This window comes from Artemia sp. Qi Xiang Cuo, chromosome 15 (assembly GCF_049724085.1).
Source record: "Artemia sp. Qi Xiang Cuo chromosome 15, ASM4972408v1, whole genome shotgun sequence".
NCBI lineage: Eukaryota > Metazoa > Arthropoda > Branchiopoda > Anostraca > Artemiidae > Artemia > Artemia sp. Qi Xiang Cuo.
In genome coordinates, this window is record NC_142808.1 from 37,191,154 (window position 1) to 37,216,091 (window position 24,938).

General features: G+C 33.7%; 1 protein-coding gene across 2 annotated transcripts in view; it reads left to right on the top strand.

The window, feature by feature from the left end:
- Window positions 1-24,938, top strand: part of LOC148943626 (furin-like protease 1, isoforms 1/1-X/2) — a 138,728-nt gene that overhangs the window by 102,182 nt on the left and 11,608 nt on the right. Inside the window, exons 13-16 of one of the 2 annotated variants that reach the window (XM_089101508.1) lie at window positions 3,049-3,259; window positions 6,214-6,474; window positions 9,537-9,683; window positions 21,368-21,494. In XM_089101508.1, the coding sequence (XP_088957634.1) occupies window positions 3,049-3,259; window positions 6,214-6,474; window positions 9,537-9,683; window positions 21,368-21,420 (672 nt within the window). In that variant the 3' untranslated portion in view covers window positions 21,421-21,494. Of the gene's footprint in view, window positions 1-3,048; window positions 3,260-6,213; window positions 6,475-9,536; window positions 9,684-21,367; window positions 21,495-24,938 lie in introns of those variants that run through there. The other variant, XM_089101509.1, reaches the window with a different exon arrangement.

Genomic DNA, 24,938 nt, shown 5'->3' on the forward strand with positions numbered 1-24,938 from the left:
AGACTGTCGAATACACGCTCTCAGCATAATACTCACTGATAGATTATCATATCTAACCAGCTCTTTGACCCTGAGGTCGACCGCCCGGGGCCAAAGAGAAAAACTAAATAAAATTTAATCAATCAGACTCGGGCTAGACCTACTGTAACGCGTAAAATCACCCGTAACGAAATCTGCCCCCAACTTTCTATTCATAATTAGTAACACTTCTTTTTCACAAAACTCTAAAATATTCCTTCCCCATTTATTTAATTTATAAGACCTTTCCCTGCTTTTCCTAATAGGGAAAACATACTCACATTCATTCTCCAAACAAACCTTCTGACCTGATTAATTTCCAAGGGGTTCACCAGCCTGCAACTCATCCTCTTCACTAGTATATGCATTGAAGTCCCCTAGAAAAATAAAAATTACGGCAAGGGTACATTCTTTTATACAACTGAGTTTCATTTACAATCAATTCCCATGTATCTTCACGGCTATAAGAACTATTCTTCAGAGGCAAATAAACAACACATACAACAAGGCGAATATTTTTAAATCATAATAATAACCATAATAAATTTTCAGACTCACTTTCTAGCCTACAAAAAAAATTAAATACACCCTTCCTTAGAAGCACGGATACTTCTCCATAGTGTCAGCCATTTGCCAAGACTTTTCTCCGACACTCAAAAACATCAAAGTCTTCATACAACGAAAATTCATCTAGAGAATTACACGTCTCGACAAGGCAAATAACATCCCAAATCTCACAACCGGGTGATGTGCTTGACTCTAATAAATTTTCTAACTTTTCTCTACTATAACCTTGTATATTCCAAACTATAAAACTTAAGCACGATTCACTATGGCCCTGTATTCCCTATTTTGGCAATTTTGACTGGTTCCCAGGCACTACTTTATCCTCCCAACTAGGATGCCCCTGATAAGAAAACCGGAGATTTCACTATCTGGCGAGGCCCAAATGATTCGTAATCAGGAATCTTCTCCCTTTCTCATGCACTTTTCTTGAGCCTTTCTCCAGCTCCAAAGGGCTAGTGGTGTTATTATTTCTTTTGTCCCGTCTTACACCCTGCTGAGCTAAGTCCACCACAGGTTCTTGGCTAACGGTGGGATAATAATACCCACAAATAAAATCAGCCGGGTCCCCATCTTCCGCACTAAATACCCAAGCAGTGCTTCCAAAACTCTGGCAACTAGCAGCCAAATTTACCGATACGCTTCTCTCACGCGAAATAATCTGATTAATCTGATTTGAACGAGCTTAAGATGTACCAGGTTCTTTAGAATCAACATGAGGGCTAACTATCTAAATACTCGTACGTTTTTCTTTTTGAATTTCATTCACTATCACTAGCATGACTGATCTTGATCCTTCGTTCCTTAGTGAACTTGCATTGACCATTACTTCATTACCCGTGCGCATATTACGATTTAAATCGGAACTCTGATGATCATGGGTTCTTATTTCCTCTACTGCTATAACCTTCCGTTGTTCTCGATACATTTCTTTCACTTTACCCAATTCACTATCGTATGCAAAAATCTTATCCCCCACGAAAAGTGTCACACCCTTCAGCTTTGGACGTAAATGGCCTTCCGTACGCGCGGCTTCCAAAATTGGTATCAACTTGCTCCGTGCCAATAAATCTGAAGAAGTATAATCTGGGGCTACTGACAAATGAAACCTTTTGAAAAGTGCAGCCTAAGTAAATATTGATTTTTTTAATTCCATAGACGCTAATTTAATTACTACTGGTTTGACTTTCTGGTTTGAAGGTAAACGAAAAACATCTTTTATATCTGTCTGCAAAAACCTGGCGCCTCTTACTATTTCATTTAAGCATCTAAGAATGTGCTCTTTTAGGCTAGAACCCCTTAGCTCTGGGTCAAAATTGTAAAGTATCACATTCCACCTTTTTTTATCCGACTCGATTCTATCCATTATCTTTTTATTCTTTGAAATTTCCATTTTAAGCTCACGAACTTCCGTCTATGTATTTTCCGATCTTTTTTCCACTTCACAAATTTTCTTATTTAGAGATTCCGAAATTGACGAAATTTCCATAGATAATTTTTCTACCTTTTCGCACAAGGGATCCAGTTTTTTAAGCTCTATTGACATTTCATTTAATTTCTTTAAAATCTGTAGCTGGACTTCCGTTGATTCCGTCATCTTGATGGTAATTACTAGCTACTTAAAATAGAAAGGCGTACCTGTTTAAGAGTCAATTATTTAATCCACGCTGACTCAAAGCGTGCAATTAGCTAAGCCGCCGTTATTAATGCCACGCCTAACAGCAATTCCGAGTGGACTTCTCAGCAAAATCCAAAGATTTTGGATTTTGACAAATTCTCAAATTCTCAGACAAATTCTGCGGGATATATATTTCACAAGTAAAACTAATTGAATGCTGGATCATGTATTTCACAATTTCAGTCATATATATAATCCGCTTTTTAGATGTTCACTGAATGAGAACTAAAAGTCTAAAACTGAACTGATGTGTTTAAAGCCTCGCCTAAATGTACATATTTTTTTTTTCATCAATCGATCTTCCTAACGACCCACCTTCTCATACAACCACCCGTCTTTTCTGCTATTGCTCAGCTCTCATTGGCTCTCCTTATTCCTCAATGTTCCTTACCTTATATTGTGTATTCTTTACTCTTCCCTAGTACAATCAAACTCTCCCTTCTCTATTGCTCTTCCTATTCTTTTTGTATCCCCTCTCTCTCTCTCTCTCTCTCTTTCGCTTTCTCTCTTTCTCTCTTTCTCTCTTCTTCTCTCTCTCTCTCTCTATCTCTCTCTCTCTCTCTCTCTCTCTCTCTCTCTCTCTCTCTCTCTCTCTCTCTCTCTCTCTCTCTCTCTCTCTCTCTCTCTCTCTCTCTCTCTCTCTCTCTCTCTCTCTGTTTTCAGAGAAAAGAAGTGAGGGATCGTTATCAGTTTCCTAATGCTATTAAAGTTAATACACAGGTTTTACGAGACTTTTCTTTTATTTTCATTGAAGTACTATGTTTCTTATTCAACTTTTTTCAATATAGGCACGGGTAACCCTTTCGGCGGTAAGTCGAGGTGATATTCAAATATTTCTTATATCTCCAAGTGGGACAAAATCCACGTTGCTTGCCCTCCGTCCTCACGATGCATCACGAAACGGATTCCATTCTTGGCCTTTTATGTCGGTACACTACTGGGGTGAACAACCATTTGGAATATGGACTCTGGAGGTTCATAACGAAGGAAGATTTTTGGGTATGCTCCTCTTCAATGTCTTCTTATACTTGAAATAGTTACTACTATTGCCAACACCACTACCAATATTCTTGCGAATGCTGCTAGCACTATTATTGCAACTACTATACTATTGCACCGCTACCACCTACAATTTTTGTTTTATTTTTTTTTTTTTTTTTTTTTTTTTTTTTTAATATTTGACCAGCAAATTCTTTATGTACTTCTCAAAAACAATTGTTTGTGAAAAGTTTTGCAAGTGCAGGAAATCTCATTTAATGGCTACCACCTACAATATTTTTTTTTTTTTTTTTTATATTTATTTTGATAGTTTATTTTTTTAATATTTGACCAGCAACTTCTATATGTACTTCTCAAAAACAATTGTTTGTGAAAAGTTTTGCAAGTGCAAGAAATCTCATTTAATGGCTGGCACTGTCGGCAACAATTTTTATTGGGTCAGTTGAAACACGCTTCCGTAGAAAACATAAAAATAGAAAACATGAGAAAACATAAGAAAACATAAGTGATAAAAAAAGAAAAGAAAGGATCCGGCTGAAAGGCCAACATGTACAAAAGTAACAAAAAATTGTAAATAAATAGATTGTGGCGCTAAGGGGAAATGAAGTTCAAATTTTCAGATGAGAGAAAAGTTTACTATGGAAAATTCGAATGATATGCGCGCTAAAACTTCCCTACCTCATTTGAAGGAGAAGTGAAATTATTTTGTAATGTTTAATATTGGCCAAGCTATAATATTCTCTCTTAGAAAACCAAATTGGTGAAGTTATCCTAGACTAGCCGAATGGTTATGTAGGGTCAAAGTGTGAAATCTCGTGAATTTCTAGTTCTTTCCACGAGATTGAAAATGACAGAGGGACTTCTGATTTACTAAACCCCATCTGATGTAACTCGCTATTTTAGCATGATAATTTGTAATATTTTAATTTTTATTTCTTGCTAATTCCTTATATATTTATCAGAATTGATCTTATTTTAGTCTCAAAGCTAACAATGATACCCTTTGAGGGTAACTACCACCCTTTCTGATGATAAGTATAAGGTCGTCAGCCATTCCTTCTCGGAAACTCGTCTTAAATGTTATATTCGAAGAAATCTTGTCTGTTGTGTAGGCTAAGCCACCAATGTTGCTTGTAATCATCTAATTGTTGGGAGTTGCTACACAGAGATTTTTTTGTCTTTTTCATTTATTCTTCGTGCTTTCCATGTTTTTAGGCGGGCTTTTGATTAAACAAGTAAATAATCAAGGAATTGACGGCGCTATGAATCTTACTAAAAAAAAAAAAAAAAATTCGACAGTAGCTTGTTTTGTTTTAGATATTCTTATACTAATAAAAATACTATCTGAAATGTTTTTGTGGTACTGGAAACTGATGTAGAAAGCTAATTAAAAAAAGCGAACCAAAAGCTGTTGATTGAAAGAAAAATGCATCAAATGAATGTCAAGTTTAGTTTCTAAATATGAACCTAATAAAGGAATCTAGGCTACAGGCTTGCTTCTTCCTCTGGTTAAGGAGAAACGAAAGGAAAACTATGATTTGATTTTCCTTCAGCAGGATTGCAAAGAGCGTGATAGTTCAAAAGATACAAAAACATGTCTATTAAAAATTATATTCCGGTGTGGAACTTTCTATTTTGCGACAAGTCTATAGTTTTAATTTGCAACGACCAGAATTATGATATAACTTTCTCTTAGAGAATTATCTAAATTTGGTGAATGGTTAAATACGTTCTAAAACCACACTACCTATGCATGCTATTCGACAAAAAAAAAAAAAAAAAAAAAAAAAAAAAAAAAAAAAAAATTATATACGGATAATTAAGAAACCAAAACGAGGAAAAATTTTATAGAAAGATTCGTCCTCTTCAAAAATTAACCCAAAGGTTGAACGTTTTTTCACAAGATTAAAACTGATCCTATTCTTGTTAGTGGGATATATTAGTAGAACCCGTGAACAGCCTAAAAGTAAAAATGGCAATTTGACTCTGTTTTAGCTCTCCATGCTTTCGTTACTCGGACTATTTAGTTCTTTTTGACGTGACAACTTTAGTTTCCACAGTATTGTTCACACCAACATTTTAGAGAGGCAATTGAAATTAAAAAATCCGACCTTGCTTTAAACAATGATATTTTTTAAATTCAATTTATGATGACTTGATACAAAGAGAATCAACTAACATTGCTTCTAGTTTAAATAAGATCAATTGATCGTCTTAAAACAAACCAGGTCAGTAGTTAAGTTGTAGAAATCGCCAGGGAAAGAATTCTTGCCCAATCTGATTTTTGAACGGTCTTTGAATTTATTGGCTTTTTTTGTTCAGTCATTTTTTTTGTTTTGGTACAGTTTACTTCAAAAGGTTAAGTTTTGTTTCATATTTTTTTTTTCTCTCTCTTAGTTTTGAGCGCTGTTGACGGGCTGGCAGAAGTCTTTAGCAAAATATCTGCTTTGTATTTTCGTTTTTTTTTTTCTTTTATACTGGCTGAAGATCACCCTCGTTTTAGTTTTTTACTTTATATTTATTTTTTTATCCGTTTTTATCGAACGCAGATGGATAAAGCTGAACCTCAGCCACCGAACGATAATAAAATTGCCGTTTATGCTAAAACATTAAAACCGTAAGACTGCAGAAAAATGATTCACTAAAACTTGTACAGGGAACATAAGCCTGAAGGAACGATGTTATTGTCATGCAGCTAAACATACAAGTAGTCTACAATCAATCTACATCAATTGAACTCTTATTAATTAGCTTTTATTACATAAGATTTCTATTTCTTAAAATTATTAAATTAAAAAGTAGCTTTTTTTATCCTTTAATTGAGTAATCACAAGGCTTCATGAAACCGGTGGGGCTTTTTCTTCATTTGTCTTTGAATAGCAGTTGGTGTTAGTTTTGCTGTTTGTTTTATTTTACCGTCAGATGTGGCTTGATTGGTGATGGTTTTTCTATAGGTAAAGCGGTTCTTGGTGAATGGAGCTTAAAACTTTACGGCACCCCAACAGATCCAAGCCCTAGATACCGAAACCAACAAATTGCTTTAAAACCACGAGAAGTTGTCGATGTATATAATACACAAAATACAAGGTCAACTGATCTTACTAGAAATTCAAGTTTTTTGTATAATATCCCTCCATCGAGTGGTTCGAAGTCAGTTTTGAAGTCGAGTGATTCGAAGTCACCGCAAGCGAAAAATCGACAGCCCCATGGGCCAGGCAAGATTTACTTTGTAAGCATGACATCCCTGTAATAAATTGTGTATTTTGTATGCTTTCAAAAAAATGCATGCTGCTTTTTTTTAATTTCCCCCCCCCCCCATTTTGTGTAGTACTTTGAGACTGTACAATTTTTTAGTTTGTTTGGTCCCTGAAATGTAAAGTTCTTGTCTTTAATACTACTTACTTAAGATAATATTTATTTTCCAAAGGCCATCACAAGCTCTAATAAAGCCGAATTCGCTTCATATATCAAAAAGAAAAAGACAAAGCAAAACGAAGAAACAAATAATACAGCAAGAAAAGAAACACCAATCAAGCATAAAAATTGTCTAAGTATAAAAAAAGCATAAAACTTAAGAAAAAAGCTTGCCGCTACTACCGGATTCATGTTGGGAGTGTAGTGCTTTCAATCTGGTTTTCATTATCCACGTGAGAATGTAAACTTTTCCTGATTTGGCAACAATTTTAGTGGATATTTTAGTGAACATTTAGTCGTAGTTTTGTTGAAGAAGTTCTTAATAATATTTAAATACAGAATTCTGGGTGGACAGAGATGGGTGTTATTGTTCATGTGGAGGGAAATTCTGCTGGACTTTTGATCGTCTACGTTGCTGAAACCATTGTAACCTCTGCATTATGTGTCTTTGATGTTTAAACACATTGTATACATATGTTTAAATACATTGAAACATTGTATATAAATAAGAAAAGAGAAATATTAACATACAAAATTGCAGAAAACAAAGCTTGTTATATGTCTTGCCCCCCCCCCCCCCAAGAAATTTCCTAGCGAGGTTCAGGATGCCTTGAGCATATGAATGTAATATTTTATGCTACACAGAAAAAGATTGTCGCAATAGGAGGGGCACTATTACCCCCCCCCCCCCCATCGCACCGACAATAAAGGCGTCGACCAAAAATATTCCCGGGGATACAAGGGAGACTAGACATCAATGTCAACTTTTCCCTCTCCCTCAAAACTCGTTCTATATTTATCCAAAGGCTCAGTGAGAGTTAAGATATATGGGCATTAAAACACACTCTTCTGCAAACTTATTACAATACAGTACTTGCCAATGATAACTGCAAATGCTACACTAATTTTCAAATAAAAGTAATTATATTCGTCTTCTCAACTAAAATATCGAAAATGTGTTGTTGCTGGTAGAGCAGTAGCAATCATTTGAACTGTAGGAGTGGGGATTTGAGGGGAAAATAGTTCCCTTTCATTCAGGGTAATTATTGCTTGTTTTGTGTTTTAGTATCGCTCTTTACTTGCTTTTAAAATGCTCAATTTTTTGCTGTATTAAGTATAATGGTTCTAGGATTACATAAGATCAATATGTTTCTCGCACTAATGTTTTCTTAGGTACTCCTCTTGGTATAGTTGCTAGTTATTGCTTTTCGTTTGATTTATTAAAAAACTATTCACTCTATATAATAACAGAAAATGGTAGCTTTTGTGTTGTGCATTTGATATTTTTAATTGCCAAGATCTGTGTCCCGGCTTTAATTTCTTAAGGTTGTCTGTAAACCACCCCATACAGCAAATTATCAGTAATTTATCGACAAGTCTTATCTGGAGTTTTAGAGCAGGATAAGTTGCATACACATTTTTTTTGTATTGAAAACTTTGTGTTCGCCTTATGCAAAAAAAAAAAAAAAAAAAAAAAAAAAAAATCGACTTCGACTAAACGCTGCATATTGGTTATGAAGGAAAATTGTATCCTTTGAGACCAGTTGCTTGATATGACTGTTCTAAACATTGGTTTCCATCGATAATTCATTTCACGATTGTTTTCGTTTCTGACTTTACATTCTTTTAACCTGGGATGAAAAAAAATGCTTATAACTCCAGCAATTCCCTTATTGTGATTTTTCGTTGTTGACGAGTCAGCTTTTGGAGTATTGAAATTCATTTCAGCTATTTAATTTTCCAAGGAAATACATGACGGGAGCTGTGCAAGCATGAAAGATCGGCAGAAATCTGTTTTTAGTTTTGATATAAAATGGTTGTTGAAATGGAACTTACTCGCCCATTGTGGAAACGAGTTCTGAACTTCTATTTTGCGGCTTGTATTTTTCATGTTACTTTTGAGGAACGGTAGTGACAAATACAAGGTTTTTTACTTCGAAAGCTCTGTCGAAGATTCCTTTATTAAGTTGAAACTTTAAGAAATTAAAAATGCTGCTAAAGTCACTAAATAGTTGATTTTTTTTCCTATGAGAATACTGGCTTCTGCCAATGCTTTCTCTGACAAACAAATTTCACTTCTAGAACTTTACTGTGTTTTACTGCTAATAGGAAGTACTAATGGTACTGATATTCTTGTGGTAATGATACTCGTTTTCCACCCTTATGCCAAATACATGCAATAGGCCTGTTTTTTAGCACTAAGATCTTACATCTAAGATCTTGTATATTTCTGCAAAGATTATTGTTTTTTAACTCATCTTTGTTCTAAGATCTTACAGCTCACTGACAGCTCACTGATATTAGCAAAAAGTGCGAAGGATACCATTTTTCTGACGTATAGAACAATGATGAGAGAACTTTGATGATATACTCATCATTGTTCTCAGACAACTGATCAGAGCAGAATGATGAAAGACGTTTGCATAAAAACGACAAAAGATGTAAGATCTTACTGCAAAGATTTCACTTTTAAGCGTTTTCTGACAAAAGATGCAAGATGCACATTGATGAGTGAAAAAACGGCCTTAATTCCATCTTCCTGATTTTTTTTTCTTGCATTCTTATAGCCTTATGAAACTTGAAAAAAAATTGAATAAACTTGAATAACTTGAATAAACTTGAATAAACAAATTTCACTTACAGAACTTTATTGTGTTGTACTGGTAATAGGAAGTACTAAAGATACTGATACTCTAGTGTTAATGATACTCGTTTGCCACCCTTATGCCAGATAGATGGAATTCCGTCTTCCCGAATTTTTTTCTTTTATTCTTATAGCCTTTCGAAACTTGAAAAAATGAGCTTGCACCATTTTACATAGTACCATGGTAATAGTGCTGATAAGTTTTATTTTCTATTTCAGCAACCCTTTCAGATTGGAACTTACTTGTTCACGGCACTGAAAAAAGTCCAGAATCTGTTGCAGGAGACCCTTCGTCAATTCCTCAGAGTGCTGTAGAGAAAATATCCGAGTCTTCCCCATCTGCACCCCACAGTTCGGGCTCACAAGGTGGGTGGAGTATTATCCGGTGGTGGTTTGTGGTGTTTAGCTACTGTTGGACTTGTGATATACCGTGGTGATGGTGAGAGACTGTCTTGATGACAACCTCAAAATAACTTTCCTTGCTCACAATTATTTTTTCATATTAATTTTGTTTAACGGAGATTTCCTTTTTTTTCTATACATCGAAGTTCCCATTGTTTGTATGTATATGTTGCTTGTTTTGTATACATTTGAGGGGTTAGTAGCAAAGATGTAGCTGTTGATGTGTATGCGTGCTTCCTTGCATCATAGAATAATGAGCATAAAGATATGGTAGTATATAATTTGAGTGGATATAACATCAGAATCCCAGAGTCTAGAAAGCAATGGTAAAATATTTTTACCAAATGTTTCTGATTTTTATTGTAAAATAATTTTAGCCATTATAACGGTACAAGGTAAAGCAGCATTTTGACGACACAGAACAGAAGATTAACTAAGTCAAATCAAAGAAAATGAGCGAAAAAAACTAACCATTAATGCTAACGTCATGCTGGTATCGCAATGGCTTCACACGGGTTTTCGTAATCTACTTGAGAACTGCCAAATCTTTATATTCAGTAATCTATTCTTGTTTAACCGAATTTAACTAGAAAGTACCACTTTACTCAAAGGTAATTTACATTTCCTATAAGTTTTGTCTTTGCCTAGAAGTAAAGCAGTGTTTTTTTTGTACCTGGGGATCAGTCATGGCCTCCAGGCTGTTGACGTCTCACTGTTATTTGTTCTTTGACGTCTTCCCTACTGGCTCTTTGTGAATATGGCAAATTCTGGCTATTTGCTGCAAAAACGTAAATCTGAAAAATTTGTGGGTAGCAACAAAAGGTAATGGTCAACATTCTCATGTCCAGAACGAGCGACGTGTAAAATTTTTCACAATTTAATGGAATATCTAAAGTAAGATTTTGAGCTTTTTTGCAGGAACCGTTTTTTTTTTATACAAAGATTTAAATAACCTTTTGATGAAGAACGAAATTAAATATAAACTAAATTCATAACTAATTGAATAGACAGTATTATTGATTTAATGAAAGGAATTCTATTAATCAATTTGGCAAAGCAGCTAAATAAAGTATTTCCAAGTATTTTGTCACTTTCAGTTGCTGCATTGCAATATCAATATCATATGAAAGTATTTAATATTATAACTAATGTGTCCATTGATGCTTTTTCTTCGTTGCTAAGTGAAGCACTATGGGTTAAGCAGCAAAACCTTTTATGAAGTTGGGGTGATACTAGAACTGTAAATGTTCCAATTAAACTTCTAGCCTATTTTGAAATGACTTCTTGCTAGGTTCTAAGGTAATAACCTATTTTTCGGATAGCCTAGCTCCTCTATTGTTCTCTGTAAGGGTTCATTTTTTCCTATTTGTTTGCCATTATATTTACTTGCCCTTCCATTTTTAGTGGCGCTATTTAAGGAAAACGGTTTTGGTTCTGTGGTAGCTACTTCACGGAAAAAAAAAAATCCATTACTTGCACCTGATATTTTTGTCAAGCAACTTTATACTCTCTTGGAGCATCACATAATTCTCATTGTGTGAGGGTCAGTGTCCTTTTTGACTGCAGAGGCATGTCTCTCCACATTAAGTTCGGCAACTAAATTTTTTTTCTATACCAGGGCTGTTCCTTGTAGGATTGAAACGAGAGTAGAACAATACAAATGTTCTGAAGAGCCAAATTTCTCAATAAAATGTATAGGAGCCAAATGGAGCTGTATAAGAGGAGTCGATATAAAATATGGAGGAGCCGGTATTAAAGGACACCAAGTCCATTTTGTACCAAAAGTTTTCTGTATATATATTAAAGCAATGTCCAAAAAATTAACCATTGTAGGGTCAGACAAGACTTCAAAGCTTTGATAACTAGTACGATAGTATGACTGATATCAAAGACTTGAACTAACCTGCACACAGGGGTTAGGGGAGAGTCACTCTCATCAAAGATGGGGCTAAAGAATATCACATTCGACATACTTGAATAATTAGACAATCACACAATTGAAGCTATGTACCATTGTTTTGATATATTGTTATTTAAACGTGTGAGTTAAATACCCCACTCCCCTGGCAATATTTCCTGAATGTTAGCTCTCATCCCCTCAAAATAGATACCGTGAACTGCCTATTAATCCTTCGAGTTGCTAACCCCTTTTATTTGTGGAGAAGTTGGAATCTGTAACTGCTGTCCATTATCTAGTATTACTGTTTATAAAATATGTTGTGTTATAATGTTATTGTGCCTAACTTTTACAAAAGAAACATTCGTTTGTGTTTTTTTTTTATCAAATTGTATATTTGTTTTGTATTGTTTACATGTGGTTTTTTCTTCAATTTTTTTCTATTCGATCTTTTTCTACTTATAGTATTTTTTTTCTGCTATGACAAAAGAATATTTTTGTATGTATTTTTTTTTAAGTGGTTGCAAATTTTAGGAAAAGATGAGGTTCAAAGGAAGTGACATTTGTCTTGAAAGTAATCGTTTCAAGGCATATTGTTGGGATTTTTTTTTGGGGGGGGGGGCTTGAATCCCAGTCCCAAATTCTGAGGAGTAATATTTTTAAAATAGTTTTTCCATTACAGTCGCACGGAAAACCTTTTATCCCTGTTGTTTTCCAGAAATGTTGACCCAAGTTGCCCCTGACTCTCAAATTACATTTTCTCAAGTGGCTCTGACCTGCTCTATCCAGACAAATGTCGTTTTTCAAATAATGATTTCAATTGTTTAGTAGTGGTAGTAATGTTTTTCAATATTACAAAAAAACATGCCGTTAAACTGAATCACGAAAAAAAATGTAAAATTAGCGTATTTCTGGCAATATTTTTTTTGCCAAATTAATTCAATATGTTGGTGTTAGATGATGCCTGCTAACAGGGCTTGATAACAAACAGAACCCATAATGAAATATTGAGAAACATACACTAGAAAGCTCGGATAATTGGGCAATTATTATTATTATGTATTTGTTTTGCTCTGACTATGTTTCTTTGATTTATTAGCTTGCTTCGTAAGGGCTGGTTAGAATAGGACCACAGTGGCGCTTAGAAGGTTTTAACACATTTGAAAATTGTGTTATAAATTTTGTGTGCATTAAGAAGTAAATTACCCGGTACGAAATCATTTTATCACACTGAAGAACAGTTGCCCCCTCCTTCAATGATTTGGGGAACAAATGTTATATAGGTCATGCCCTTTGACTCCGGATGTGGACCCCTCTTGCCCCCTCCCCCAATGAAAATTTGGGAGCTGCGCTCCTGCTGAAGAATCGGAAGAAAAGACGAAAATAGAGATAGATATTTTCTCTGCATACATTTTGGCTACAGAGGGCGGTAGTAGCATAGAAAAGCAGAAGGTCTACTTATAAAAATTTTTTTGACTAAAATATTAATTGTTCTTTTTACTGGCTAAAATAGTTTCCGCGGCAACTTTGGGTAAATACAACAATGGGTAAAAAGAGGTGGGTTGCCTGTCTTCCATTTCTGAAATACAATTAAGGAGAAATGCGATTGGGTCGAACAAATGCGACGACTTATGTCACAAAAGTAGAGCCATTGCAATTAAAGGATACCTTTTAACAGTAAAGAGCAAAAGAGTAATCTGTTTCTCCTCGGTAGTGGTTCATCTGAAATTTTTTCCTAATCGGTATAGGTTCATCCTAAGCGTTTATTCTTGTGTCAGGTTTGTTTAATTGGCTACAATGGCGTATTGCTATACATCAGACTTCCGTCATTCTCACAGGAAAATGTTTTATATTTCAAGAAAATGCTTCTACTTTCCCCATAAATATAGTTTTGGCATGCAAACCTGCTGTCATAAAATAAAAGGATATTTATAGTCTAACTAAACAAAATGGACATGTGCCTGTTTTGAGCTATTGAAGTGAGAATCAGAGAGGAAATTGGATTAGAAAAAGACTAAGAAATCTCATTAAAATGGATTTCACATTAAATTTAAAAAGAAGCAGGATATATTTCAGATGAAAGGTAGGCTCCCTGTCCCCTTGTTTGAACCAGGATTTAACTTGGACAAATTTCAGGGTTTTTAATTTGGAAGAAAAGTGGAGAGAAAATGGAGAAAACCCTCCTTTACACCTTAACAAATAAATTATCGCGTTTTTCGGGGAGATGTTTTACCAGTTATCCTAGTTTTAAGACGGCTGGTGCCTAATTTATCTTTCTGCTGATGAAAATTTTAACTATAATATATAATTAAAGTATTAACTGCTTTTATTTTATTAGTAAATGGCAATGCCAAATAACCCTTGTTATAAATTTAAATGGTTTCAGCTTGCTAACGATAGCTTGCTTTTGAGTTAGTGTGATGCACTAGCTAGACAGCTAATATTTTTATTGGAATTGTTTTCTTGTACGATTCTGTTTCTTCCAAAATATTTCGTGTAACATTTTTCATCAGACTGAGTCTTATACCCTCCCCCTTCTCCTCACCCCCATCCTCAATCGAAAAATAAATGCACTAGATTCAGTTAGTGTTCCGGCATGACATTGGGTTCTTAAGGTGCTGTATTATTTCAAATTTTACTTCCAAAATAAGCGTTTTTTCTAGCTTCTAGAAACAGTTGGAAATTGGTATTTTTCAAGTTGGAATTACTTGCAGCGGTATCTTGGTAGTCTGAAAAAAAAACTGGCAAAAAAATATAAAAATTTGTCTGTTAACAACAACCGAAAACAGACATGTTTTTTTGTTTCTGCCCGTCAGCAAGATAAATGTTTTGCCGCGTAAGCGATTGTGTATTATCACAGCCAAGATATCCAAGTTTCCTCCTTCTTGAGATACATAGGTCATAGACATATAATACTATGTCCGAGAACAAGATAAATCAGTATCGCTTTTTTAAAGTGTGCCAAGTGCTTTTCCTAAAAATTGCTTTAATATTTGTATGAAGCTCTAAACTATTTAAAATATGGATTTTTTCCAAGTGTAGTATTTTGTAGCAGTATTTGAAAGTCCGTTGTCAAAATGTGTGCAATATATTATCCAAACGACACTTATCTTACAAACCTAATGAAGTATAATCCTTGTTTTTTTTTGTCTTTTTTTTTATTATCTATAAGTGAACAAAATTAGTGCGGGCTATTGGGAACAATATGTAATAGTGTTTTCCTATTTACTAAACAAGCCTATCGCACTGGTTTACGCTAGGCATGTAAGAATGTAAAATTATTTCTGATGAATGGATTTCTCTTTGCTCATCAATCCTATATTACAAACTTAAGCTTTGCAACGTAATTTCTGTCGTGGGAATCCTAAGTGTTACTTAGAATTGTAGAGTTCATACTTTTTAAGTCTGTTAAAGAAAAATCAACTTGAATCGTTGAAATCTGTGTTTTATCACTAACTCATTCTTTTCTAAAATTCTTGGAAACTAGCTTTTGCTTTTAACTCTGGGGTTGTTTTCAAGTAGGATTATTACCCAAGTTCCTGTATCAGCAAAATTTGAATATTAACTTACCGGGTTAAGCTCAGTAAAATTCTGTTAGTGACAATGCAAGTTGATAAACATTTGTTCGGTCTATTATCTAATAACTAAAACATAAAGACAATTTACATTGTCCTATAAAACATGGCAAAGCTGACTGCCATTTGCCTAAGAGAAAAAAGGTCACTAGGCAAATCCTTCGAAGCCCCTACGCTAGAGAAGTTTTTGTTTTGGTCCTTTAAACAAGAAATTATAAAAATATATTTCTTGATGAATTTCAAAACGATATTTTCTGACCTGAAAATAAAAATTACGATGTTAAGACAAGAAACTCACGAAACGGGTCCACTGTGGAATATTAAAAACTAGAAATTGTCGAATATTGTTCGGGGGGGGATCATTAGGAAATAGGGAAAGAAAATACTATCTTAGGAAGACTAAATCTAGGTTATGCAAAAAGGAACGTTTTCCTGATTCTTTGTCATTTAAAAAGCTCTCGACGTGGGTGCAACCGTGATTCGAAAAAGACTTGAGCCTCGAAAATGGACAGCTCTGCTTGTGAGGACTCTGACTTGACTAGTTGAATCGTGGTAAGAGTCCTTGCCTGGCTAATATCTTGCATATTTTTTTACGTATCAGCCGTGTTATTGCCATCACTGTTTCTGTTTATCCTAAAACAACTTTTCAAGTATTTTCTACCTCTGGTGAACTATTCATTTGCTCTGTTTATAATCATTATGTTTCTCTAGTCAATAATTGTATAGTATTCATTTTCTGTGCAAATAAATAAGTATTTTCAAGCTATAGTCTATGGCATTTTTGTGTTTTCCTTGTATTGTCTGGGCCAGGGCCTTTTTTCCTTCTATTTTTGGCAAAGCCTGATTGAAAGAGCAGATCATTGCACGACGTAAAAACATATATATGTCAGTTCTTCCTTCACAATTGCAAACATCGTATAAAAGCAGGTCCCGATTTATCAGAAACTAACACCTAAGAAGCTAATTGGGCAGTGGTTGCCCTCTTCAGATGGAAACACTATAAAATTCTGAAAATCACTTTAAAAAAATATAAAATGCTTACGTCATTCATAAAAGTGCTTCACTTTAATTTGCCTCCCTCCCCTAAATATGCAAATATATAGCCCAAATTATACATCTCTCCATGGATTTTTCCATTGCTTGATGTCGTTGACGATACTACTTTGTCCTTAAATCTATTTTAAGAATATTGCCAAAGACATCACACAACCATGGAGATACACAACCGTATCATTGCATCCATGGAGAATATATAATTCGGGGTATGTATTTACACATCAGGAGGGGGTAAATAAAGAGACGAACTTTTAGAAATAATAAATATTTTCTTCTGAGGAGGTAAACCAATGCACGGTTATCCCTGAGAAAAACTGAGGAAAAAGAAATGTTTCTAAACCTGTCAATTTGAGCTGTCGTCGGGATGCTTTCAACCCATAAATTTTTGTATAAAAATGAGAAACCGCAATAGTGCCCATTATTAATGTTTAAATTTTTATGTCATTTACTTTTACGGTTATTTGTTCCATGAGTCTGTCTAAAGACCTTGCCTTGCCCAAACTTAAGTGATAGTTGGAGTCTAGTTAATATGTCTGTGGACTCTAGTTGAAAATTGGAGTAACTAGAATAAATCTAGTTAATAAACTTTTCCCTTTGGTGCACAGTGTGACATTGCTTTTTGTGCGACTGAATAGATCTGTTCTGAGTATTCTAACATGAGAAGTAGTCTATGTTTTCAGTATGTGTAGTCACTTTTCTGTTGTCTGTCAATTTACCACTTGTTTATTGTGGTCTAATGGGTGGCTGCTTCGTAAATCTAGGCTCAACTTCCGAATTAGAGACGTTAGTCAACCATTGAAAAACTTCGTTTCAGTGTCAAAATCTGAGGAAGAGAATGAACAAACGTTGGGTAAAGTCTGCAATCTAACATTATTTTTATTAAATATAAAATTAATTCCAGAAAATATTCATTTTACCTTTATAAAAGACTTACGTGTAGCTGAAAAAAAATCCTATTTTTGTTTCTTTTTTTCTCTGGAACAAAGGCGAAACCGCTAAAAATAAGTATTCTTGGGTTTAATTTCTATTTCTATTTTTTTTTTCTTTTTTTTTAATAGCGATAGTTTCATATTAAGAAGTTTACTTTTATACTTATGTAGTGTAATGGAACAAAACGTGTCATTCTTCAAATAATACATGGCCCATGTTGCCAGATTTTTGGTCATTAAGGAGAATATAGCCATAGAATTTTCGTTAGTAAATTTATATGCCATCAAGGTCGGCATTTTTGTTTTCTCTGTTCTTTTACTATAAGAACTGTATAACCCATCTTATGACATCGTCCCAATTTGTTTTTTTTTATGATCATAGCAATTTCTTTTTAATAGACCATGTTTGCATTGCTGAAATTTATTTATTTCCCTTTCACTAATAAATATATTTCCCTTTCATTAATAAAACCGGGTTGGTTTTACAATTTAAAGCCAAGCCATTTCTCTAAGGATAATCATACTATATAACACAAATTGATTTATTTTTGCATTGCTTTGCTCAAAAATTTATTTTTGCATTGCTCAAGTTTATATATTTCCCTTTCATGAATAAATTTATTTCCATTTCATTAATAAAACTGGGTTGGTTTTATGATTTACAATTAAAATTTTTTTTTTGTATCTTGAATAAAATACATGAGAGTAGTGTTTGTTATGAAAATTGTTTAAAATCAAATTTTGGGCCTATACCTTCCATGTAGAACTAAATATCTCATTTTTTTTATTGTCAGTTATAACTAATCACATACAAATAGATTTATTAGTACATAGTTGAAACACAATGTATAGTCCCCTTGTTGGTAAATGGAGGTTGGCGATGGTTGCAAAAGGCCAAAAGAAAAACAGTTGATTTTTACTACTAAGGAAACTGCTTATCTTTACAGCTGTGGACTGTGATATCCTACAAGAATGGACCCCATTCGAAGATGATATGTAATTAGGTGTGAAAGTGCCTATATGTCTCTGTCATATAAAACAGACAAAGCGAAAAGACAGTAGGGATTCAGTGTTGGCTGTTATATAAAACAGACAAAGCGAAAAGACAGTAGGGATTCAGTGTTGGCTTTTTGAACTGTTCTGCCAATCTTGTCATATAATGGCGTTACGCTGGTTCCAAAGATACGTGTATAAACAAAAAGGCCGAATTGATGTCAATTTTCATTAGGAAAGAGGGAAGCAGCTAGTCGGAAATTGAATTTCGTTGAAAATATTTTACTTTATCTTTGAGCCTGCCAAAACTAGATTTCAAGTAATAAAGTTGCGTGTGGCAATAAGTTATGTCAGACATATAATTTTTGCCGCAAACATTTACAAAACTTTTGTTTGGTCGAAAAAGGAAGGCTAACAGAAACAACTGTTTACTGGGCTCACTGCATTTTCTTGTTTCTTTGCTGTTATACCCAAAGAGTACATGTAACTTTAAATTGTAGAAACTGGCTCTAGAATAAAAAAAAAAAATCACCTATATCATCTAGCCTTCGACATTCCTTGGCACTTTTTCAAGTTTTGCAACTGTTTTTTTTTCTTCAGAAAATGAGATCAGGCACTTATTACACACTAGTTTTACCAACTAAATTAATCACACAAATTTTACCTTATTATTATACTGGGAGAATGCCAAGAAAAGCCAAACGCTAGATTCCGTTGATGTTTTTTTTTTGTTATGTTTTTTTTTGTCGGAACTAGCGCCCGTTTCCCCTCTTTTAAGTTACTCACACGGTACTCTTAGATTATGCCTTGTTTACTATTATGCTACTTTAGTTATCAAAATAGCCGTTAGATGGCAGATAGTATTTCTTTGGTATTTAAAGTTCCATCTGTACTACTATCTTGTTATATATAATCTTACTCCAAACAAACAATAAAATCTTATAGACTTAAGCTGATCTATACTAATGGTATTAAACTAATATATGGTGCTTTGCTTTAATGCTCGTATTGTTATGCGCTGTTTTGCTTTGTTATGCTTATATTTATTTAATGCTCGCATTGGTGTATCTTGGGGGTAAGAGAGGTATTTACTCCCCTAAAAAACTTTAAGCATATAGCTATACCCGTGGGTGCCTGGTAATCAAATGATTTTATATCTATTGCCATAGATTTCCAGAAATAAGGCAATGTCTTCCGACTTTAATGGAATGCAAGGATAAGTTCCGGAAAGGAATGGTCCACAATGGTTTTCATTTTTGATTTTAACTAAAAGCTAGATTAAACTCCTGTTAAGAATTGGTATCGACGACGGGTAACTTATTAAATAACTAGAAATTCTTCTAAAACTACCCATTCGTCATCTCAACTAACGTGAAATTAAATCCGAGATAATACATGCATGTCATAAGTTCTGAATGTGAGAATAAACTATAAATTGCTACTATAAATATTACGTGAACATCAAGGCTAAAAGTCTTGAAGACATTTTGTAGCGATATACCAGTATATAACGCCGTTGCTTCAAAAAGGGATAAGCTGGAATCAAACAGAACCTTTCTAGATGGCTGACCACCAGTGGTCTCCAGTTTTATGTTTGTGGCAACCAGCAGCAGTTCTGTTTTCATCAAACTTATCTTATATGGGAGAAACAAACAACTTGTCTGTATTTCCTTTTGAAAACATTTTCTAAATCGTCTTTGAGGCTCCCTAGTGTTTTGGTATTTTCAGCAGTACTTCTCTGGTGGAGCTCTTCTTCCTCCATGTCTTGGCAGTGGCGGATCCAAGGCCCCCCCCCTAACGTAGTCTAAAGAAGTGTAATTTACGTAATTAACGCAAGTTTGCGTTAATTGAACTTGCCCCTAACGCAAGTTTATCGGATCAGCTTATTTTGCGCCTCCTTTAAAAAAAATCCTGGATCCGCCCTCGTGTCTTGGTCTTTATTTGTCAGTTTATTTATGAATTTTATCTCACTTCTAATTGCAAAATAAACATTTTCGTTCTCACGAAAGTTTGGTGTTAGGAACGCAAAGACCTGCCGAGCTTTCTGATGGCACCCTAAATATAAGACTATTTTGTGGCATTAAGCCCTGCTAAGTGCATCTTAGTGACCTTAAAATGAGCAAGTGAGACATTCAATTCGTGCTAGACACCTAGTTAATACACCCAATTAATTACGTTACGATGAATTAGTTACAATCAATTGATTATATTTTAACCAAGTAATTACAATTAATACTCCGAATATCACCCAATTAATACATATACCTTTGCTAATGTACGATTCATCGTACGCTGATAGCATTCTCATACTATAACACATAAATCCTTTTTTTATATGCCTTTCGCTTGGCATCGTTGATTTCCCGCAAGCACCTAGGATTACTGCGTTCAAATAAAAGGACATTAATTTTCTTATTTGTTGGGTAAATTTTATTAATTTGTTCTTTTTCGGATTTTACATCTGGCTTCTTTTGGCCTGTAACATCTAAAATTCCTTGTGTAGTGCCGGTTTGTGTGCACAATATCTTTTTTTCATGCAATCAATAGAAAACAAAGTAACTTAAAAATTCATGGGAAAATAATTTTTTGTCCAGTTCTACGTGGAGATTTGATGTAAGATATATGTATATATATATATATATATATATATATATATATATATATATATATATATATATATATATATATATATATATATATATATATATATATATATATATATATATATATATATATATATATATATATATATATATATATATATATGTATGTATTTATATATCTTACATCGAATTCCCACTATGTATTTTTTTATTGGTATTTTCTGTAACTTTTGAGAAGTCTGCAAAAATAACTTAACAAGCCAGTTTCTGGTGCAAATCCTCTAAAATACCAAAACATCTTTTTTTTGGGGGGAGGGGTGGAGGATTTTCTGTCGCAGATGGATCCTCTGCTGTTATTTTGTAGATCATAATTTGGGAGGTTTTACTGATAGTTATCCAAATATCATTAGACGGTAGTAAATCGGAGCTTTTTTTTAAATTTTCTTCAAATTAGTCAGTGTATTTGTTTATGCTTCGTTAGTTTACCTAATAATTAACAATAATTACTTTATTCACGAAATTAACCAATAAAGACTAAATGATATCTGGTAGTTGTTATAATTTTTACCTTTCTGTTATTCGTTTTTTTTTTCAGGGGGCAACATATTCAATCTCGTCAGTTTCCTGTCATCATTTATGTTTGGTTGATAAATTCATCACGAACTTCTTAATTATATTTAAATTTTTGTCTTTTGAAAACGAATAAACTAATATTACACCGCTTTTGTTGCTTGCTTTTAGCTCTTTCTTTTGCACTGCTTTATTTCTTTGTCTTGGGAGTGTTTGTTCTTGTAGTTTTCTATTCACCTTTCTGTTTTTATTTTTCTCGCAGAAACCTTTTTTGGGGACAAATGGTAGTTTTACCCTTGTTTTAAAGAACTGCATTTTTTCTTGAGCAGAATGACTTCCACACAACTGATGCGGCAATCTACCTAGCTTGTCTGGCAAATTAAAAGCTGTCTCGCTGACAGAGTTGTAACATGCAGTACATTGGTACAATTTGTGACAGATTTTCTCCCAAAATAAAGAATTTTGAGTACATTGAAAGTAGGTTGTACTTTCCAGTAATTTTCTTGACAGTTAGTAACTTTGTACAAAATTTTGAATTTCGAATCTGTATCTAATAGGCACTGCACTCTCGAAAAATTCTTGAAGACAGTACTTTTTTGTCTTTCATCGCTTTTTGTCGGTAATATAGGGAGTTTCACATAGTGAAGAGGCGACCACGCCTACAAAGTTTTGTGTATCAGTTACATGAAGGCTATTTGAAGAAAACTTGACATTGATTCCATTAAAAAAAAAAACATGTCATTTTAAACAACTTTTGTGGTGCGATAAAGTTTTACTTTGAAAATAGATCTGTCAAGCAAACATTGCCGAAGTTGCATTTCTCGTCAAAAGACATGATGAAAATAAAAAAGTATAGAAATATCAATTAATGAAACAGTAAAAGTCAGAACAACTAAAATCAAAACGAAGAAAAAACATTAAATATAAAAAAAGTGGCCCCACTTGAGTAAACTGGTCTCAAAAGTGACGGTGGATCGAAATGATACGGGCACCGTTGGAATCAGCACGATGAGCCCCCCTCCCCCCCCATTAGAAAACCAATGAAAATCGCTTTTTCTATGTGTAGCAGTGATGTGATTATTTTTTTTCGGCTTGGCTACCAGGCTGCCGCAAGATCGTAGAGATGTTTGATTGCTCATTTAAAAGCTACTACTCATATCTGTGATTTTTATAAATTCATCTCGACAGCGCCATGGTAAAGTGTCACATGACACTAAAAATAGCATTTTGGGCCTCATTTCAGCAGTGGAAACCCTGGGAAGCATAAAAAGAGTCCCATTCTAATTTCCATGGTGTGAAACCCTTACCTGGAGATATGCAACACCTCCTCCTGCGTAAAAATCCTCCCAGCCGTATGTTTAAATAAACATTCTCCCCTTAGTATGTTTAAGCTAAGAAAGTATTTTGAAAATAACTGCTTAAAAAAATCATTGAAACTTGGTTTAGGAATTACAACTGTTATTTCTTAACAGTAAAAGTCAAGTATAAAAACGATTGTTCAAGAATTCCAAAAAAGAGCTTCTTTGCATCTGCATGTTTTATAAATATTCATATTAATAACGCCATCATAGTCCTTTATGGTTATATAAATGGGGCTTTTTTTGAAGTTAAAACTGATTAATATTTTTTGACAAAAAAAAAACTACCCAGTGAAAGAAAACATTTATTTATTTTCATATTCATAAAAATAATTCAATTTACATCTGAAACTTCTCAAAGATACCGGCAATAATATTCCCCTCGAATTCTTTATCAATGTGACAAAGCTGTACCTGTGGCATAGAAAAGTTTAAAATGAGGTTCAATTGTAAAAAAAATATGGAATATCACAAGCCTAGATGGGCCGATTTCGTACTTCAAAGTCAAATTTAAAAACGAAGCAATAAACTAATGTGATAAGATTAATCAGAAAAAATTAAGGGAGATAAGATGTAAAACATATGTTATAATGTCCTATTTTAAAAACTCGTTATGAATTCTTTAGTTTCATCGTCCAAGTCAGGCAAACATCTTTTTGTAAGGTTTATTATGTATAATAAAAAAAGAGACCAAAATTGATTTTAAAAACTAAGTTTTGTCTTACGGAAGTGTAGAGTGGAGTTGAAATCTAAAAAAAAGTTACTGCTTCGCATATTAGGCAAGATATATCTGAAAAACTAGCTAGAATAAGCTGACTCCCCCTCTATATCCTCCGAAAAATGGATTTTGCCCCCCCCCCCTAAATGTTTATTAATTAGCGGCACTTCCGAGTGATCCCCACGTCTAGAAAGACTTAATAAACAGTTTTCCAAAATTATCTCAAGTGTGTGAAAATGTCATAAACGGCCCTTAGACGTCACAGTGACGATAAGTAGGTACAATAAAGATGAGAAAGGGAAACAACAAAAAAAAATATCAATAATAATACAAGACACACATATAATAACAATAGAATACAGACAAGTGGACTTTTTAAACAATAAACTGATAAGTACTATGTAAAATTGTAAATTGATCTAGATAAAATTTAGTTCCAACTAACCATGTTTTAATCACCCAACGTTGGCCACCCAAACAACCGAAGAAAGTGACGTGTTCCACGATTCAGTAACTCTACTGTCAGATGAATGTTTTCCTATTTTTCTCTTGATTTTTCATTATAAGATTAATACTCCGCAATGACAAAAAACATTACGTTTAAATTTATTTCTTAATTTATTTAATCTGAGAACGTGTTGGTGCTGTTAGATCCCTAACAATAAGCTAGTAAGAACCTGATTCGAGTCAGAAATTTAAGTATTTTTTTGCTAATTAAGCTTTTGTTTGACATAAATAAAACATACAAAAAATTGTGTGACTTCAGGCTCGTGCTTCATTTAAAATAAGTGATTTTATGACAAGGGTACAGCTGTAACTTGCACCGAAAGAACAGGATGCTTGTATCATATAATTTATTAGTCTATGATTCGTTCCTTCATTTAGTCAGAAGTAAGATTTTTCTTTGACATTTAGAGGATTCTATAAACTTACTTGAAAAATTAGAAATTTTCCTTTTCTGACGATTCTGTTTTTCCTTTTCTTGTTTTATATTAATTTGGGTCTAGAAAAAGCAAAAAGACTTCAAAAATTTAATTCGGTGGATGGATGAAACTGAATGTCAACTGTCAAATGATGGAAAAATTGTTCTTTAAACTTAAAATTGTTCAATTTGTTAAGTTTTGAAATTTTTTCTGAATTTTCAGAACATTCAAATGTTCTGACTTTGTTCTTAAATTCGTTGGAAACTTTCAATTTTGCTCTGAAATATAAAAACCGTACGGCTGCAGAAAAATAATATAAATTGGTGAACAGTTTTAACTGTTCACCAAAACGTTGCAAAAATAGCACAATCCTGCGTTTTGTATATTTTTTGGAAGTTTTTCATGATACAGTTTTGAATTTTTAATGTATTTTCAATGGATATGCATTTTTTTAATGAAATATATTTGGGGACTGTTCTTTCGATCCTTCATTTGACAACCACCTTTAGTAATTACTTAAAAATTTCCAAGATATTGGTTTAAGCTACTATTTCCAAGATGCTAGTTCATTTCTTATTTCAAAATTTCAATCTAGTT